Source organism: Anser brachyrhynchus (genome assembly GCF_964034855.1).
Source record: "Anser brachyrhynchus genome assembly, chromosome: 1".
NCBI classification, from domain to species: domain Eukaryota; kingdom Metazoa; phylum Chordata; class Aves; order Anseriformes; family Anatidae; genus Anser; species Anser brachyrhynchus.
In genome coordinates this window covers 60,361,563-60,381,547 of record NC_137694.1, presented here as the reverse complement: position 1 = coordinate 60,381,547, position 19,985 = coordinate 60,361,563, and the positions used below count along the sequence as shown (strand labels likewise).

Sequence of the window (19,985 nt, the reverse complement as noted above, 5' to 3'; positions counted from 1 at the left end):
TGTTTTGTTAGTTGAGTTATCTCTAAAGAATGAAGATAGAGCACAGTAGTCTTCCTTGAATTAATATAAATGCAGATTAATGCAGTCAAATGTGTTATTTTTCCATAGACAAGTTACAAACACAATGCAGGATGATTTTCAAGTATTGCAGTTTTGTTAAAACAGATTTCTTTATATTCACTTTTGGGGATAATTTTTACACACCTTCTTTCAGATTAATCAATTTAAATTCATTTAGGACACTAACAATTTAGTACAGAGGCAGACATGTTTATATAAATGGATACCAATTTTCATCAATTATGAAAATGAAACACAGTGAAAATTCTAAAAGTTTGTTAAAATACATCTGCTTACTATTCTGCAGAATCTCCCAGGGGACTGCCTTGTGCTAAACTCCAATTTTGCTGGGTTGTTTTGTTTTTAGTTACATTATTCAAAAAAAAAAATCCCCACCGCCACCAACAAAAAAAACAACCCACAACCTTTTCAACATTCCCTCCATTTCTCTAGTGTGTTATAAGTCATACTTATTCTGTTATTAATTTCTATGTCAGTTTTTCCATCTACACACGTATCAGAATAAAATTATGAGTCAGGACTCTGATCATGAAATTAATCAAAAATATTGTGAAATGGTAACATATTTCGGATTGCAAAGCTCTGAAAACATATTAATGGCTTTCCAGATTTTCTTTTTCCTTCAGTCATCATTTGTAGACTCTCCTTTCGGAGATGGACAGTAAGAGAGAGATGAGATTATCAGCTAATGCAGTGTCTCTCTTAGTTGAGGTTCAGAGCTTTGATGTGAGTGTTAGCAATACTGTGTAACAGGGTTTCTGGGTTTCTGTTAAGCACTGTTCTAAAATATTGTGATGTTTTTCTTTTACCCAGGGCTTTTGGGAAAACCATACAAAACTCATAAAGGAGTATGGACCTGTTTGTGGGTAAGATTAGTCGTACCTTCAGCTTTCTGCTTTTGTGGGTCTTGCTGTTTGCTTTGGTTTGAGTTTGTTCAGTGGGAGAGGAGAATATACGACAATAAGATGCTCATTGAAATGCAGAGTGCAATATTTCAGACTGCGTGACAGAGGTGGAGGTTCTTTGACCACATGAAGAAAGTATCCTTGGCTCATTTTAGTTCAGCATTTGGTGCTGGACTTTCCAGTATGCACATAAAATTTATTTTTTCTCAGAACAATACAAAGCTACCAGCATCAATATTCCCTTTATAATTAAATAATTATAACATATTATAACACATATACATATAACATATTATAACATATATACATGTAATTATAACATAATGTATTCTTTATATTTATGTGAAGAGTGGAAATAATAATTTAATGTCTTAAACAAACAAACAAAAACAAAAACCTAGTTTATGAAATAGTGTGAATTTGGTTCAGCTATTGCTGGCTATCTTTACGCAAAAATACTGAACTTAAAATACAATGAAGTACAGTTTAGAAATGAAGCATTCATCTCTCTATATCTCAGCTGTGCTCCCTTAGCAGGTTATTCAGATAAAGAGGGTTTAAGTGTATTTCTTCATCCAGCACTTCCACATTTCTGTGATCTTTATTTCTTTTCTGAGAACTACTTTCCTGTTGTCATTGCTTTAAGTGGAAATGCACTTATTTCACGGTAACTTCTATTGTTTTGGTGAGTTGGTGTTTCTAGCATAATTATTACTTCAATATGTAAGTATCAAGCAATATCCATAAAGTAATGACAAGATCAAAATTTTTTCCTGTGTTCTCCAGGAGTTTTAAGAAACTCTGTAAAAGAGCATATATGAATGTGTGTATGTATTTGTTCAAAAATACTACAAAAACACTTTGCATGTTCTTCCAGCCAAAAAAGCTCTATCAAAAGGAAGTCAGACTCAGCCACACAAAACATTTGATGCTCCAGTCACAGCCTTCTTGTGGCATTTATGCTCAGCCCTAAGGACAAAGTGCTGCAAGAAGCAGTGGAAATAATGAATTCCAAGGGTTAGGTACTTGTCTAAGAGGAAATAATACATTGTCTTGGCTGGCCAGGAATGGAGAAATATATTCATTAACACTGTGGCAATTTGTATGTTGTGTAACAAATGCAAAAGGACTGAGGCTTATTATCTCCGTGACCTTTGGTGTGATGCCCTTAAATGACAATAATGCAAGAACAGTGGCATTCATTGCTCAGTATATTTCCCTCCTTATTAATATCATGCCTATTTTTTCTAAGCTGAACTTGAGACAAGTTGCTATTTAGTCATCTGTCTGTTCACTTGGCCAGGCAGAGGCAATGGCATGGGAGAAAGACGTGTGTAATTTCAGTCTGTGAGTGGATAGATAGAAAGTTTCATTTCTCCCATCTACCCATAGCTGACAGGGGATGAAACCTCTGGGATACTACATGGGCTGCAAAGATGGATGGTGGTGGTAGTGGTCAGCCAGGACAGCTCTGCTTCCATGCGATCCACTAGGTAGGAGGAGTAAGCAGATTGGGCATAACTGCATACCATTTATTGTGTGCTTGGAAAACTTGATTTGTGAGGGATCTGGGATATTGGCAGAGAATAAATGCTGCTTTTGATATCTCCCAGGAAAACAAAGCTAAGCTCAAACATTGCTGTGCTTGAGGTAAGCTTGATTTGTAGTTGAAGGAAAACATTTTCAAACCTTACTTGTTGAGCTGGTGTTCAATAGATATGTGTATGTGTCCGGGGGTGTTTATCATGGTCCTGTCAATTAAAGAAATTCCTTCTCTGTGCATCTGTGTGATTCTTTCTGTGGTTCTTTGAAATAGGCAGTAAATGGTAGGTGTGTTTATGTGCACGGCCCCAGCGAAGTATTGGATCTGGCAGTTGGAAGAAGATGTGGCATTTTGCTTTTTCCAGATTGAAAACTGCTTTCCAATAAGCATAAAGAGCAATGATCTTTATTTCTACAGTGGTGAAGTGAGTTGAATACAAATCTTTGGAACTGAAGCCTTTTTTTTCTTTCTAAGGTCACTTGAATAGTCTGAATGATACCATCACAACTGTTTTCTTTTGTGTGTGAATTGGTTTCCTTGACAACAGGATGTCAAATCAACTTTTCAGCTTTAATCAAGTCAAAACAATATATCCCTTCCATTCCAAAAGGCCTCAAGTCGTAGAGAATTATTTCAAGTAAGGCTTTTGTAGGTCACAAAAGCATTTTTTTCCTTCGCTTCTGTGTGCTGATCCAAAGGAGAGGTGATGGTATTACTCTTTTATATAGAGAGACAATGCAAATTGTCTTTGGATGTGTGTGTGTGCTGTGCAAACTGTCTGTTTTCATATAGAGGTGGCCCAAGATGGAGGCCAAGTGGTGCATTTGGTGCAAAAGCAGAGTTGGAACAAAGGGAATTCGAGCCATTGACATAGTTTTTGAGTAGATCATGCAGCAGAATGATAGCTTTTGGTTCAGCTGCATTTTGGAGCATCTTCTATATAAGAAATCTGTCCTCTAAAATGTACATGCTGGTTCCCATATCAAAAATAAAAAGTGAAAGACATCCTGTTTGGAAAGCAATCTAGTCTTGGTTTCTGTGGAACTTAGTGACTTCTGTCACTTATTTTTTGGATGTACTCTTGTTTTGATGCTTTGTTTTCACCCTGCAATATCCAGTTGTTCCATTTCAATTGCAGGCTTTGACTACTGGTGAGAAATAGGTGGTAAGAGGAGGCAGGGAAACAAAGAACTTCTGATGAGAAATGAATAGGGAGAGTATACTTGATAGAGTAAGAAAAGTGATTGCTACAACGTTAGCAGAGATGTAGTGGCTGAGTTGATTTTACTTTGTATACACACTTCGTATTCATGTAACCACTTACTGCAGTTGCATTATTACGACTTAACAGTGCTGTAAGTGAGTATTAGTGATTTGGAGTGAGAAAATAGTGCCAAAATAAGTAACAGACTCTTGGCCCAGCAACACTCCACCAGTGAATGATCAGAAAATGCAACACAGCCACAAGAAAACAGGTGACTGAATGTATTCTGCCTTCAGCCATAGCGATACATTTGGATATGGGGAAGAGTATACGAGTTTATAAAATAGACCTCACTCTGTGTAATCAAAGAGTAAGAACAGAAGATTGAAATTCAATGTAATTTGTGGGGTGATACTCTTTCTTCATGTCCTTTTGCATCTGAAACAGCTTGCAGCAGACCAAATCCAACTCTTGCTCTTCATTCATTTGAACTCTCAGCTTCAACCTGCTGTGAGAAGTCTGGCCAACTATGTAGTAGAATAAGTGCTAATGAGGACAAGAACAATGTATAAGGAAGAGGTAAAGGGATGAGTCCAGGAGAAGCAAGAATAGGGTGCTTGGATTAAACCAACCCTAGAAAGGAGGTGGCAATCAGGGAGCTTGAGTCCAGGGTTGGTCTCAGGAGGATTGTTGAGCTGTGTACTGCTAAAGGGAGTCAACAAGCTCAAAATCTGCATTCTCTGATGGTGGGGAGGAATTAACGAGTCTGTTTCTGATGAAATCCGGTTGTAAGCCATTCTCATGCCCCAGTAAAACCACCAGCAGCAGACTGCATCTACCCATGCTGAGCTTCTGCTGGGCTCCAGCATAAGCATCCCAGTATCAGCACAACATCACAGAAAGCATGTCAAGGTGCAGGTAGAAAAATAGGTACATGCATGCACTCCTGAAGAACTTTGTGAAAACACCGATGTGAATGGAGCTCTATTGCCATAAAAAGAGCATCTTATTTTGCATCAGGTTACTTCAGCACATTTTAGAGTAATATACAGAAAGCAACTTAGAATAGTGTAGAAAGTTATCTTAAGGTGTTTATGGAATTACACAGTCTGATCTTTTTTGTTTGTTTTTGTTTGCTTGGTTTTTGTTTTGTTGTGTTGTTTTTCCTCAAAGACTTCCTAATATTCCTTGAATTATTTCCTAATAGGTCATTATTGGAACCAAGATTGAGTCTGGTCATTTAAATGGTTAGGTGGTTTAAAGGATTAGGATAGATCATGGAGTCAGTCACTAACTTGAAATGTGTCCAGGGCTTAGTTGTGATTGTAAGCTACACTGGCAGTTGAGAGCTTTTCAGAAGTCTATGCAGCTGCAGTTTGTTCTGTCTTAATGCTTGACTTCTCCTCTCCCCCCAGAAATGGTTGCTGCAGATGGCACTAGTTAGCATTTCTGCAGATGAGTCCAGAGCCAAATGGCAGTGGACAAGAAACAGGCTTTTCTTGCTGCTGATCCTGGCCTCTGCATCAGGGCTGAGGCACACTGGTTAGTCCCTGCAGAGGTCTGGAGCTTTCCCCTTTTGTGTACAGAAGAGGGACGTGCTTTTCTGGGATTTGGAAATCTGGAGCTTTTCATAAGTTGTTATCCTTACCAGCTATTCCTCCTCAAACACCACACTGAGAACCTAAAGTGGACTGGGGCAGGATCTCATCCTGCAAGGAAAAACTGATAATCATGCACTTAATTTACTTGAGGAAGAAGTTTCTTTACTGCCATTTTAATTTCACAAACTTGATCTTTGTTTGTTTGTTTGCTTTGTTGTTGTTATTGTTGTGTTTTACCTCTTGGTTTCTAACCTTATTTTGCTTTACGTGGCAAGAGTAATCCTGGGACGGGTATTCTCATCTTTGTCTCTGAAGACTCATGTAAAGAAATAATTTAGTTTTATGAAACAATCTTATCCTTCTTGATTTCCTCTTTTACACTGGGACTCTAACAGATTTACCACCTCTCCTGTGGTCCTTCATTTATTTTGATATTTTAAACAATTTACTTTTCGTATTTCAGTTAGAGAAAATCATTCCTGGGCAAGCATAGGGGAGGGAAGAAAACCAGGCTTTCTATTTCTGATCTATAGCTCCTCATAATCTCTGTCTCACATTTAATCTAATAAAGATTTTTGGTAGCCTCACTTGCCTGGATTTTTATTTGCTTAGAGCAATACATTTTTTTTTTTGGACCAGAGTTAGGTCTTTCATAACCAGTCAAGATTTTTTTTTCCTCACTTTGTTTCCTTATTTATCTATTGTGATAATGCTCTTTGACTCTGCTGGATTGTTGATCACACCTAGAACTGCTATTCTGAATTAGTTTTCTTTCCTTTAAATACTTGCAAACCATGGACACCATGCAGGAGAACCCTTAAATATGTGCCTAACTTTGAGCACAGGAGTAATCCCATTAAAGTCAATGGTGCTACTCAACATGCTTTGAGTTAGGCAGAAGTTTTTCTACCCTGATGAATCAGGGCTGTAAAAGAAACAATTGCATTCGTGCTTGAAAAATATTTTAACTGTTGTTGGTACACATAAACACCTAGGTTTATTGTAGCTCAAAGAAGTTAATGCAGAGAAAAATATTTCTTCCCCCTCTCCACCCTCTTTTGACAGCACTCTGCATGTAGAAAATTTTATTGTTCCTCTGTGTAATGTGCTAGCTGTTCTCTCTGAAATGGAAGAGATTATCTCAAAAATTGACTGAACAATGGGGGAATCTTAATATTCTTAATTGAAACTCTCAGATTCCCCTCTCCCTACTTTTTTTAATTAACACTTTTGGAATTCGCTAATTCTTAAAAGTCTTTTTAAGAAGAACCCAAACCTAATGATATTCCTGGCTAAAAATTAGTGCCACGCTAAAATGCTACATCTCCATCCGACTCCCCACACTTAGCCATAATAAGGCATTGGTTACAGTTAGTTCCAATAGTTAAATCCAGCTGCTGTAATAACTTGTGAGTTACTTAGGGGTATATCATCGCCAGTATCTTTTCCCTCTCAAGCTAATTGATCTTGAAAACGTAGCCTTTTGTGGGACTGATGTCTAGAGATTTACCCGAAAGGTGACATGTCACACTGTTTTGAGAATTGGAGTCTGGTGTTACTGTTACAGTTGTAATAGGTTTGCTGCCTAATCATTGTGAAGGGTTTAAGGTCTGTGTACAGAGACCTGTGGGATGCAGTTTGTAGGCTGAATTTGTAGTAAATTAGTTGAATAGTTTAATTCTGGCATGTTTCAAATGTACTTTGGTCTCTGGGACCAAAGCAAAGTGATGCTCAGTGTACTAGTAACGTGGAAAGCGTTCATTAATGAGCTCTTAGCCATGGACAAAATCTTGCATGTGGACTATGACCTCCCACAAGAACCATTCAACTTGAGTTTGTCTGCTCTGTGAAGTTTGGTTTTCACTTTGTCACTGTAGCCTCTTGCAGTCCAAGACAGGTCCAATGCCCTTTTTTTTCTAGGTATTCACAAACACAGGACCCAAAGGCTCACCAAAATGTCATGGTCCCAGTCCTCAGTGCAGGCAAAACCATTTGGATCTAAATGTTTGGTGCAAGTGAGGAATTCTTCTGGGTGCAAAACCACCCATTTCCTGTGAGATTCTAGATGTGGCCCCGGGGTGGCTGCAGTGCAGGTATGTGCTCCCTGCTGCATTTTTTCCAAGTTTCTTTCCTCCACCCGTGACTGCACCATGACTCCACTGCAGCTGTCCAAGCTGACATAACTCAAAGACCTGATGTAAGGTTTTACACCTCTGGAAAGGGAGTGTGAAATCCAACCAAATGAGGCCGATATTTTATCTGCCCTTGGCAAGGCACCAAAGGACAGTGTCAGTCAGCTGCACCACGTTCCTGATGCTCATTTCTGTACTTGAAGAGCGTGTGGCCTGATGTGGTTGTAGCTTCAGTGAGTTAGTGTTTGCACAGAGGGAAATTCCCTGGTCGGTACAGCTCAACTGAGGCAGCATTGGTTGGGTGCAGAAAGGCTCTGTGAGACTGGCTACAGCTATGTCAGCTCTGATGACTGAAACAGTAGTGCAGGACCTTGCACCATGTCTTAGCATGTGAGGAACCTGATTAAATTGAGGTCTGCTTCTGCGTGTGCAGGTACCAGCTTTGGCTGGCTGCAGGTTGTACCTCTGCTTGCTCCCAAGGAGGTGTTTCTTAGTACCCGTGTTTCCTTGCACACTGGTAGTGCAGTACTCAGCTGTTAAAGTGTAGTCCTCGTGAGCTCCAGGTTAAGATTATTTGAAAACTGAAGTTTCTTTTGAAAACATGTTGCCTGAGTAGCGTTTTACACCTAGTATACAATACAGGTGATCTTTGATCTGCACTGCCTGCTTCTTAGCTAATTAATGCTTAAAATCATCATTTTAAAGGGTTTGGGATAGGATTGCTTAACAGATTGCCTCCTCCTAACTGTGTGACACTGTTATGATCAGCACCTGCATACCAGACTGTGGCATCCTAATTTAAGGGAGGAGGAGGGGATGTTCTGAGTGAGACCCATAGCTATAAAAACTAGTTTCCTAGACTTAGTTTCACCTTGAATCTATCCTTTTCACCATCTACCAGAGCCTGCATTTGTTAATCTTAGCAGGCTGTAAAGTCCACCTTGTAATTTTTCCCCCCTTTCTACTGTTTGGAAAGAAGTACGCTGGGGCCTTTAACGACTGAAAAATATGGGACGTTGTTTTAGTATACCAATCCTATTTGGAAGTATAGGAAAGCAGCAGTGTTATATAATATGCACAGCAAAATCAATGCTTTTATTAGAATTTCCTATAGCAGCCAGAAGCATTGCTGCAAACCTGAAGCGGATGCATACGATACGTAATGTCCAGTAGCTATTAATGGTTGCTGACTTCACCAGCTATGTATCTGATTGTGAATTGGTGTTCCCAGTGCCACACATAGCAATTTTTAAATGAGGCTCTTGAATCATTTCCCCCTCTCTTTACACAGAGGGAGGAAAATGCATCATCCCTCCGATGTCCCCACCCCTTCCCTCTCTTGGCAGCCTTTGAAGCAGAGCAGCTTTACACCAGTGCTGCAACTCAGGAGCTCCTCCTGCCCTCCTTGGTTGCCAGCACCTCACCGGAGCAGTGGGTTACTGACTCTCCAGGTCACTCCCTACTGCCAGTTTACCCTTCTTTGTGGCAGCCCAAAGAAATCCAAAAGTGACTTCCGGCTTCCTTCTCGTGTGCCATCAGAAGCATCAAGCAAAAGGGATTTCTCTTCCCCACAATTCCCCCACTGGGAGCTGGAGGAGAAGGTGCAGAGACAGAACTGGAAGCCAGCAGCTAGTCCATTGCATGTCCCAGTTTGCTGCCAGGAGCTCCAGGAGGCAGGTGCTGGTGCTGGTCAGACCCCTCTCCCCATCCTGGGGGGGAGTCCTGAGCAAAGACCTTGTGGGGTCTCTGCCCCTGAGCACACCCAAGTGTTGTGAAGGACTGGGTTTGGGTTGACTTTCTTAGTTTCTTGGAAATTGTCACGTTTTCCTCCTTGAGGATTACCACAGCTTTGCCCAGGTATCTATGGAGGTGCCTCCTATTCCATTACTGCATCTTGTCCTTTGATGGTTCCACCACCCTGGCTCTGGATTTTATTTTATTTTTTTTACCTTAATAGACATGTCTTGTGGGCATTGTTTTCATGCTTCTAGCTGCATTTCCCCCCTCCCCCAAACATTTGGCCATGGCTTTGTTTTCTTTCTCTTCCTTCTCCCCATCCCCTTCTACCCTATGCTATCTTCCCTCCATGCTCTAATTTTTATTCCTCCCTTGTTTTCTTACCCATGTTGAGCTGAAAACAGTAACATGACCTGACAATTTTACGTCATTCCAAGGTTTTTATGTACTTCCATAAATCTCTTCATTACCTTTTTATTGTTTTGTCATATATAGGTTTTAGTTTTTCCTCTACCTTATTAGTCTGGGGATCAATTTTAGTCTACTATGTTTTATTAGTAATAAGGGAAACAAAATATCTCCTTTTTCTTTGTTGGTTTGGCACCATCTTCAAATTACCCTTTTTTCTGTTTGACTACCTCTCTTCCTCCCCTGGAGAGCCTGCTTTATGTCAGACCTTCTGCTGGTAGGGAACTGGGTATGATTTCATCAGGCAATAGGCAAAAGTATAGCCCACTGCAGGGAAAGAAGTTGTTTTCAACTGTTAAGCATTTTATTTTTTTTTTCCTATTTTTCTAGTTTGGTGAGTGTGGAATGAGCTTGAGCCCCCATTACCCTGGGGACTGGGAATCTTTCTTTCCTTCGTTTAAATCTGGTGGCTAAACCTGAAGGCTTGTCTTGAAGGAGGATTTATTTTAGTCATCCTGATAAAATTGTACTGGTATAATTAAACAGCTATAGTAACGTCAAAACACATCCCATGCACAGACACAGCTGTTGTGGAATGGCACAGACTAAATCATGGAAAAAAGCGACCAACTCCCTCAGCAATTATTATTTTGATAAGGCTGTGCTCCCATAGGAGTTTTTCCTTGTCTGAGTTAAGATTCCGGCCATGTCTTGTCCCAGAATCTCTTCTCTTCCCCCGTGTAAACAAGCCTGGAAATAGTGGTCTGGACCTTCAAGCTGTTGTTTACCTCAGCGTAGCTCCATTAAAGGCAAAGAGCCATGACTATTTGAGGGTCTTGACCCAATGTTTTTAGGTCTCTCTCATGTCATATAACTTTGATTTTTGGATGATGGTACCTATTGAATAAAATTAGGTTTGGTACAGCAAATGTTAAGACGTATCCAGACATCTTAAAGTAGCTTACAGAAAAAGGAGTGAGTTGGGAGCAATGTTCTGACTCTGTAAGGGCTAGCAGTAGACATTTTATCACTCGGCAATAATCCAAGCTTTTCTTTCAATGTTGGAATCTGTTTTATTGAAAAAGGATTTTGGCAAGGACACTGGGAATTGCTGCAGTGTCTTTCGAAAATGACAATATGAGAGGATCTTGGTTCTTTGGGGCCTGTTGTCACATAGAACATCTTATGAAATACTCTGTGGGAAGGACCAAAGTAAAATATTATCAAATCAGCCTAACAGTTTTCTATGTCCACTGGCTGTCCATTTGGCCCAACAGGTAATAAGCTACGCATGGGGCAGGAGAATGAGAAAATCAGTCTAAAAGTGCAGCACAGAGGCAGGAGTTAAAACAGGTCAGATGGTAATGTAATATCATGTGGAAAAGTGTTGGCCTTTAAATATTAAATTATTTTCTGTTAAAATAATTTAAATTCTGATTCTGAGGCAGAGAAATGTATTGTAAAACTGCAAGATTAAATACTTGAAGTGACTAAATTTATTCTTGCTGCAGACCCAACTTTTCTCTTAAGTCAGTGACATTTTATTTGCTTTTGTCCAAGACAGTAACACAACTGGATTTTCATCAATAGTGAAAAATGGAATTGAGTTTGGGAAACTAGTGTACCTGTTGATTTCCGTAGCAAAATGCTTAAATAAATACACAGTTTTTAAGCCTTTGAGTAGTCCCTGATGCACCATTGATACACCGTTGTGTTTATACGTGCACCTGACTGCTGTGGGCATTGCATTCAGAGCAATTCCCCATCCCATGCTTCTTTTGAACCTGCTATTTTGAATACTGCATTTCTGCGAGTGGCTGCTCCCATGATCTCCTCCGGCTGTCACCCCAGAAATCTGCGGGCTGTCTCTGCCTGCCCCCTCCTGCCGGAGGAGCCGAAGCAGCGAGTTGTGCTGAGGTCAGAGGAGAAGAGGCTTTTGCTAGCAGCGCTGAAGCTGCCGTGAAGGCAGCATTGAATATTTAACTGTGAGGTCTCTGCTGGATTAAAAGGGCTCCAGGTGAGGAGAGCATGATCAATACTTACAAATATTAAAAGTGGTGCCTTCTCCCTTCCTTCTTCCCCCTTCTTTCTTTGCCTACAGGACACGAAGTATCTGAATCCCCCAGACAATTGCTCACGCATTTACATTTTCATTTGCTTGGTTTATAGCAAGGCTGTTCAGGCTTTTGGGAGGGGCAGCTATCAAAGACGTACAAGCACTGCCATTGTGTTTTATTGTTCCAGTCCATTTTTCCCTGTGAATGCAGGTGGGAGTTTTTCAGTGGGTTGGGTTTTGGTTTTTTGTTTTTGCCTCCTCTCTCCCTCTCTCTCTCTCTTTTTATTTTTTTCCTTCTGAGCATTTATAACCCTTTTATTGTCAGTCTTCAATCATTTTTGATAGATCAATATATTTACTTCAGTGATGGTTCATCCTACAGTTGTGCCTGTATTTTTTTTGCCTTTTTTATTGGGGTTATGGATAGATTCAGTGGGTTATATCTCTGCTATAGCTCTGTTGCTGCATGAGGATCAAGTCACTTGATCTTGCCCCAGTACCAGCATGTTTAGAAGGAATATGTGCTGTTTGCATTGGCCTGCTTTCAGCTTGCTTTCCCTTTTTTTCTAAGTAGACTCTGAGCAATTAAAAATGCAAGCTTTTGTTGAGAAATGTTCTTCCCAAAAATATTAGGTACAAATACTGGCATTTCATGTGCACTCTACTGTCTGGAGGGAAGGGCTCTAGGAAATAGTTCCAGCAGACATCAGAGACCCAATGGGTTTTGGAAGTAATATAGCAAAGCAATGTTGGATGATAACATTTACTCAGCTCAGAAATGAGGCAGGTCCCCAGGAGTCCTGAGGCCTTTAGCCAAGCAGCTATGACCAAGCCAAAGAGAAATTCTTCAGCCTACGTCTCACTAACATCCCAGGGCGGCCAAATGTGGGCTAGGGACAGCTGACTAAAGCAGCCATGAGCAGAGCTTGAATGTGTACAGCATATGCGTGGGGATCGGGTCTCAGCACCATCGTGATGCGTGCTGGGGCTGTCCTTCAGGAGAAGGAGGTGGGTGAACAGGGTGGAAGGGCAGCTCCGTGGAAGAGGACTAAACGAGCTCCATCATCCTCAGGGATTCAGGTAGTCACAGGATAAGATAACATACATATAATTTGTTATAAAATTCCACCCCCACCATCTGGCTGCAAAAAAAAAAAAAAAAAAAAAAGGGCAGCAAAAGAAGCATATTTGTTACAATTGATAATACGTACAAGGTGGTCAATGAAAAAATAGGTCAACGGAGCGGTGCTCCTAGTAATATTACTATATGAAATACGATCTGTGTTGTATAACTACACACTAAATATTGGGTCAATTCCTCGAACTTGCATGGATTTCAGTGAGGTTTAATAATTTAAACCAGGTGCTCACATTAGCTGATTGTATAGGATATTATCCCCGTAGTTGCCTTACCGGGGCCGTATCTGCCCTGTGTCCTTCAGTACTTCAGTTTTTAGGCTGAAATAATTTGCAATGTTATGAAAGTTGTGACTCAACTGCTTCCCAGCAGCATGTTGTCCATTCATAACAGCAGATTTTCCTGGAAGTCATTACTTTGGAGTGCCATTGTCAGCTGTGCACATCCCTTCTGCTCCTGCCATCCTTTGTGGCGCAGATTTGCCTGTTGTTGTGAGCGAGGATGTTACCACTGATACACAATCTTTCAGCTTTTTCCATTCTTTTCTTCCTTTTCTCTGTTGAATTGCAGTTTCCTTTGTCTTCTGCGTGGTGCACTGAAAGAGGTTGGGAAATTTATCACGGTTATTTTAATGGGTTTTTAAGGTCCAGCACGACACAGATTGAATTGATTGAGGAAAATTTCCTGGAGCTGCAGCTTTTTTTTTGCTATTAAAAATATTTCTATCTTTAGATTTTTTTTTTCTGTAAGAAAATGTATCTATTTTTTCCTTCTAGTCCTATAACAAAGCCCAGCTTTCTAATGTTTCCACATGGTCAGATATTAGCCATTTCCCGAGATAATTTAGTTTGGTCATGTGTACGGCTAGCATTTTTATTGTAAAGAATTCTGCTAGTGGTTTCATGATAAATGCATAAAGCGCTGGGAAATGACTTTTATTGGGCTTAGTGCGCATTTAATAATGCATTAACAAAATTAAATGATTTTGTGTGTGTAGGTCTTAAAAATGTATAGAAAAAGTATACACTACCATAGGTATGCAAGGACTTAAAAAAAAAAAAAAAAAAAGAATCTTGCCTGAATGCATTTTGTATGCTGTAGCATAAAAAAAAGTCCATTCCCAGGAGCTCAGTAGGTGGTTACTATCCTTTTTTCCTTTGTTTCAACTTATTTTTAAGGCAGACCGGGAAAGAAAAACGAGTCCCATTGACTGCCCGTCTCGTGCCAGCCTGGCAACCCTTTCCTTGCCGGAGTGAGGCTGCCCGGTGCTGGCTGGCAGCTGTGAGCATAGAGCATGTGAACCAGCTGTGGGGTGTGCCCGTTGTTTGGACTCAGCAATCGCTGCTTTTGTTTGCTTAAACTTCAGATATCTTCAGGCTGGTAGCTATGGCCGAGTTGAAGTCTCTTGTTTCTTATTTAAGAAAGCATCGTGCTGTATGTTTGTGTAGTTTGTTATGCAGAAGTCAATATGGCTTACTCATTTCGTCACGGTGTTGCATACACAACGCAGGAAATCAGTGAAATCAGTGCACTGAGTCCCATCTATCTTGGAGGAATTAAAATATTCTAATATTAAGACAGTATGATACCAGAAGTGCATGGATCTGCATTAACGTAAGCAGAGCAAAGGAATAAAAAGTGATGGTGCACAATATATTGCAGCGCTCTCATTGATTTAAGATCCAAATGCCACTATGAGGGGGTAGGCTGATAGAAAATTGTCTATGTTTATTTCAAACACATGCAAAAATAAAATATTGTGTTGTCCACGACTGCTGATTGTATTTACAGGAGGCAGATGAGCTGTCTTGCCTGGGAAGAAATAAAAGATAAAGTACAGAATTAAAACAAACAGAAACAGCCTACTGATTTTGAATGCCTCTGTTCTGAATGCCTCTTTTGAAGATATGTATCAGGACATGACTTTTCAGCAGATAGAGATGCTCAGTGTTTTCTGAATGCTGTTCCTTTCCTTTAGGGCTAAAATGGATAACCAAAATCGGAGATATGAGAATCTCTAGTCACACTTGAGTCCTGGCCATGATATGCAAAGTGTATGTGAGATGAAGGTTGTAGAAATGCAGTCTTACACATGGCTTTTGTTTGTACCCTGATGTCAGGTCTCAGGGAGGAAAAATAATAAAAGTTTCTATTTTATTGTGGTCAGAAATGCTTTAATGAGAGGCAGAAGTTGGATCACACAGGTTTTGTTTTAGTTTTCTTGAAGTGTTTGCTTATATGAGGTTAGTGATGGGCATGTAACTAGCAACTTTATTACATTTGTGGTTTTATTATAGTCAACCTGTTCTATAGATTGCTGTATCTTGCCACATCATAATGTCACGAATTATATTTAAATCCTTCCACATCTCCCCAATTTCATTTTCTCTGCATGGTTGCACATGTTTTTGTCCCCCACCCCCAAATTTTCCCTGGAGCCTGCACCATGATGCACACATGCTCTCCTGCTTCCTGGGACACAGAGGATCCTCCCCGGTTTCCCTGCTGTCCACTCAGATGGGTCCTCCCTGCTCTGCTAGAAAGCAGCAATGCCCTGCACGCCCCGCTTCTGCATGTTCTCTAAGCCATATTTTTCTGAGTGGCATCCCAGTTGTATCCCTCATCTTCAAGTACACCGCACTATCTCCATTTATCTTGTGTGAAATGACTGCAGCCCAGCCACCCTCACACTTCCTGTTGTTTCCTAGAAATTGCTCACCTGTCTGTCAAGGGAAGCTGCTTCCAGCTTCTGACTAGAAATCAGAATATGTGCGTCTCCCTCCCTTTTCTTTTTCTTCTTCTTCTTCTTCTTTTCTTAAATAAAAGACAGAGAAAGGGCTGCCCTTTTTTAACCTTAGTAATATTGTCTGCTTATCATCCTCAGCCATCGTGTAGCCTTTGCTTTTTCTGCACTGATAAATATAGGTAATGCTGTCGAACATAAATAATAGACTCACACAAATCCATATAAACGAACACTGTGTAAACGGTGGCAAGTAAAGTTTAGAGAAACAGAAAGTTTGCTATCTCCCAGATGTAGCCTTCCCTGGAAATAGTAATCCAGTGTTCTGGAAATAGTAACCTGGTGTTTTTTTTCACAGCGCATGAAAAAGGAATAGTTTGGTATTGAATTAGGTGCAGAGAGCCCAAGATGAGACTGCTCTCACGCTGTGTCTCGCAAGCCCACAGAAAGGCCAGGCACACAAATATGCTGAAACACACAGGAAACGTCTGCTGCAACATCACATGAGGTCAGTCAGGCATACTGTGCTTTAACGAGCGCAGACAAAACAAGCTTTGGTGAAAATGTCACAGTCTAAACATGGGTAACAAAACACAGACTAATACAGTCCGAGCTTGGTGGGAAACACGGTGGGAAAAGATTTAGAAACCTTCTTCTGGCCAGCTTGCCAAGTTGAGAGCTACGAGCATTTTGAGCATCACCCAGTCCCGACGGCACCCTACTTCCAGGCAGGAGTTGCTGGCTTCTTAATAACATCAGAGCGCTTCTCATTTCCAGGGGCATCCTATAAAAAGGCTCCCTTATTTATGGCTTTCGCTCGGCATTAATGAAGTGGCGCACTGATGCAGCTAGTCAGCAGGAGTGACGTGACGCAAAACGGCGGCGCTGCGGTGGTGGCAGTCATTTTCGCCTCGACGCTGGCATCAAAATAAACCCTCTGGCCCTGGGAAGGGGAAGCTCCCAGCTGTGGAGGAGCACAGCCTGCACCCCGCCAGGCCCTGCTCTTCTCCCACTGCCTGCCCAGCACAAGAAAATAAATGTTTCCCCTATTCACATCCCTCCCTTTTGCTGCTTCTCTTCCCCATCCCTGAACACAGGCATGAGTTTGGGGGCTTGCTGTGACCGGACCTTGCACTTGGATCTGGACTAAAATTTCCTCGGGAAACCAAATGGACGCAGATTGCCCAATATGCTTGTATAATTCAGAGGGTTGTTTTTTCTTCCCCATGGCACTTTGTGAGCTTAATTTAATCCCTTGTCATTCCTTATATGTGGGTAAATGTCATCTACTTCTTTTCATGAATGAATTAACACAGCCATGTGGAGTCTGCATCTCCCACGCTGCTCACTTGGAAGAGGGCTGGTAAATGAGGGTGAGACACTCAGGTTGCTAAACCGTAGCCCAAGTAAGAGATGCCCAGAAACAGATCTTGCTTGCAATGTGGTGTAAGGTACTTGAGAGGCTCTACCAGCTCTGTAGCTTGCAGTGGCCCCAGCCAGCACCCCTTTTCCTTACCGCTAACCCTGCTCCTGTGCCACAGGTCCTTTGTTGCACCTGACAAGGGAGGAGCTCCTTTTAATGTAGCTATGCTTTTCGTGGTGGAGAGAATATAAATAATCCCAGCATTTTCCTCCTTTCTCGATACTTCCTTAAGCAAGTAGGAAAGCAGAGGTCTTTTGGCAAGGTGCAAGCCTGAGATAGCGCCGAGGTTCTTGGTATGTAGAAGATAGCATTTTTAATCCAGGGTTTGTGGACAAAGAGGTGGGTGCCGAGCAATACAGGGCAGCACAGGCAGCGTGTGCGAGTGCCTGGGCATCTCGTTACAGGATATTTTTAATGCGGTCAGGAATTAAATTAATAGTTTTGTGTGCTTATTTTGAAGCTTTCATGCCATGAAAAGAAGTACAGTTCATTGAAAAAGGAAATGAGGAACTATTTATTCCTAAGTAGAAGTCACTGTGGCTATGTCTTCTTCTTCATGAATTTATACAATGGGTTGGATTAGTCTTAGGCTAAGGCATGTGTGCGCTGGCAGAGCTGTGGTTGGAAACTTTTCTTTGTGTCTGAGACTGCTTAGTGCTACCAGTGCTTCATTTTCATGTGCAACAGGATCACCTGTGTCTAGGGTGTCTTTTTTAAATTTTCCCCCCCCTGAAGAAGCCATGTGCATTTCTCAGTTCGCTGTCTGGAGCAAACCGAGTGTTCAGGAAGGGCGCTCCCTCGGTTTGTGTCGCAGCCTGGGACGCAGGAGAAGAGGCACAGGAGCACTACAGACGTTCCAGCGAGCTTCCTGAATAAGCCTGAAGAAAGCCAGCCCCAGATTTTCGGATGTAAATGACAGCTGAGGAGCCCTGGTCCTGCAGGGAGTCAACAGGAAAAAGAGCTGATGGCTGGCAATTCCCAGCTCCTCCATCCCTGCCTGTGCCTTGGTCCTGCAGCTGGAAAGTACAGGACTTTATTTGTTTTCCCTGCTGTTTGTTGCTTGTGGTTATTTAAATCTGGGGCTCTCCAGGCCTCCTATTTATGTATAACTCTGACCAAATTAGGGCCCAGGGACCTTTGAGGCCTCTCACTGCTAATACAACACAAATAATAATTGGACTCATGGGTACCTGGCAATTTTTTGTCCCCTCCTTTTCTTTCCTCTTGGACTAAAGTAGCCATTTCCGCGAAGGCTGTGTTTGGGCTTTGCAGCTGTTAGTTATGTATCGTTTAGTCCTGCAGAGTCTGAGCTGCCAGCAGGAGCCAGGAGGGGACAGTGCTCGTGACAAATCAATTTACTGACCTCTGAAATAATTAACCAAGTAACACCAGCCTTGAGTCCTATTTTACACAAGCAGTGTGCTATTCATGTTTTGCATTTTTCTGCCTGCGGTGAATGAGTGTTTCTAAATAATAGAGGCAGAGTGATCGAGGATTTTTATTTTTTTTTAAATGTTTCCTAAGAAAATTAGCCTTTTCCACTGTATTTCTAAGTATGCAAACATATATATATATTTTTTTTTCTTTTTGTTCTTTGCTCTTCCCTGAGGAAGATGGAGATAATAAAATTGGTGCCGTTCTTTCTTTTTTTTTTTCATTTAGCTTTCCAGATGATCTTTGTGTACTTTACCAGACTGCAGCATAGAAAACAAAACCTTGTTTATTGCCTAACAACATATATGTGATTTATGATGAATGTGCTGTGTTTGTAATCCACAGGACTGATAATAGATAGGGAGATCAAAGCCTTCTGTGAATTGACAGCAGCGCTATAAACAAGGTGAAAGGGTTGCAGGTGTTTCCCATGTGGGTGTTACCCAAAAACACGTGGCCCTTTGCCATGGCGTGCCCTGTGTGCTCTCTGGCTTTCCCCATCCAGGGAGGTGGCACTTCTGTGGATTTGCAAGCAGCTGGTGGGTCCGCTACATCACCTGGGAACAGCAAGCTGTGCCCCCAGGAGTCCCGGGTCTGCCTGGGTGCTGCAGGGACTGGGCTGTCCAGTGGGGCCCTTGTCTTACCAGGGCCGTAGCTCTTCAAGAAGCACTGGTGGGGCACATGGGAAACAGCAGAAGTCATAGCTAGATTGCTGCATGTCCTGGAGGATAAAAGAAAAGACGTAGCTACTAAAGGACTAAGTAAGTGCAAGGAGGAGCACAGCGTCCTGCGTGAAACCTGAACCAGGTAGAAGTCTGTGTCCCTTTCATTAGGTGCTGTATGAACGGTGACTGCTCCTACAAACCAAACTGCTGCAGGTGACGGGTATTTGTAGCCTCTGAAGTTGTTAAAACACTCTGGATGCAGATTAACTTCCTTTGCTCAATACACCACAGAGTAACCACCCCCTTGACCTTCGGTAAACACGCTGGAGGGCAGCCTGGCTTCTCCATGACTTCTGGGAGTGAATCTATTCCCTCTGTTGAACATTTCTGAAAACCATTTTGCTCAGCCCTGCCTAGGTCGGTGCACCACAGGCTCCATGCCTCTTGCACCAGCAGCCTCTGGGGTGATGGTGCCTCATCCCCTGGCGCAAGCCCACTCTGTCCTCGGGCTGATGGACCGCGTCTGCTCTGTCTTGTCTTCCAATGGATCTGAAACCACTGGTCTAAAAATGGGGATGTTTTCCTCTAGTTTTGAGGGCTGCATTTTAAATTGAAATTTAAGAGAAATTGCCCCTGCAGCGTGGCTTAAGAAAGTGAGACCTCATCTACACTTGAAAATTACACTTATGTGTGTCATGAGTTTTTGTTTTTACGGGTGTCTTACAACCGATTCCTGTGTGGACAGAGTTGTGTTGCTCTAAGGACACCGTGCTATATTCACACATTTGTGTTTCCTTGCAGGAACGAGGTAATAGCCTAAGCACTTCTATTGCACGCTGAATGCCCTGCATGAAAATATGACAGAGGGTTGGGTTGAGCAGTGTAGTGGTACTGTAGCGCTGTAGTTAAAGGCAG

The 19,985-nt window shown here is 41.7% G+C and overlaps 1 protein-coding gene across 12 annotated transcripts in view; it reads left to right on the top strand.

Moving 5' to 3' along the window:
* The window catches only part of TBXAS1 (thromboxane A synthase 1), a 266,052-nt gene that overhangs the window by 111,697 nt on the left and 134,370 nt on the right, over positions 1-19,985 (top strand). For 7 of the 12 annotated variants that reach the window (XM_080558646.1, XM_080558644.1, XM_080558643.1 and 4 more), the window contains one exon: positions 895-947. The exons of 1 other annotated variant lie outside the window; for it this stretch is intronic. In XM_080558646.1, coding sequence (XP_080414772.1) covers positions 895-947 — 53 coding nt within the window. Of the gene's footprint in view, positions 1-894; positions 948-1,329; positions 2,480-18,288; positions 18,945-18,969; positions 19,213-19,985 lie in introns of those variants that run through there. 4 more of the 12 variants (XM_080558649.1, XM_080558640.1, XM_080558641.1 and 1 more) reach the window with 4 other exon arrangements.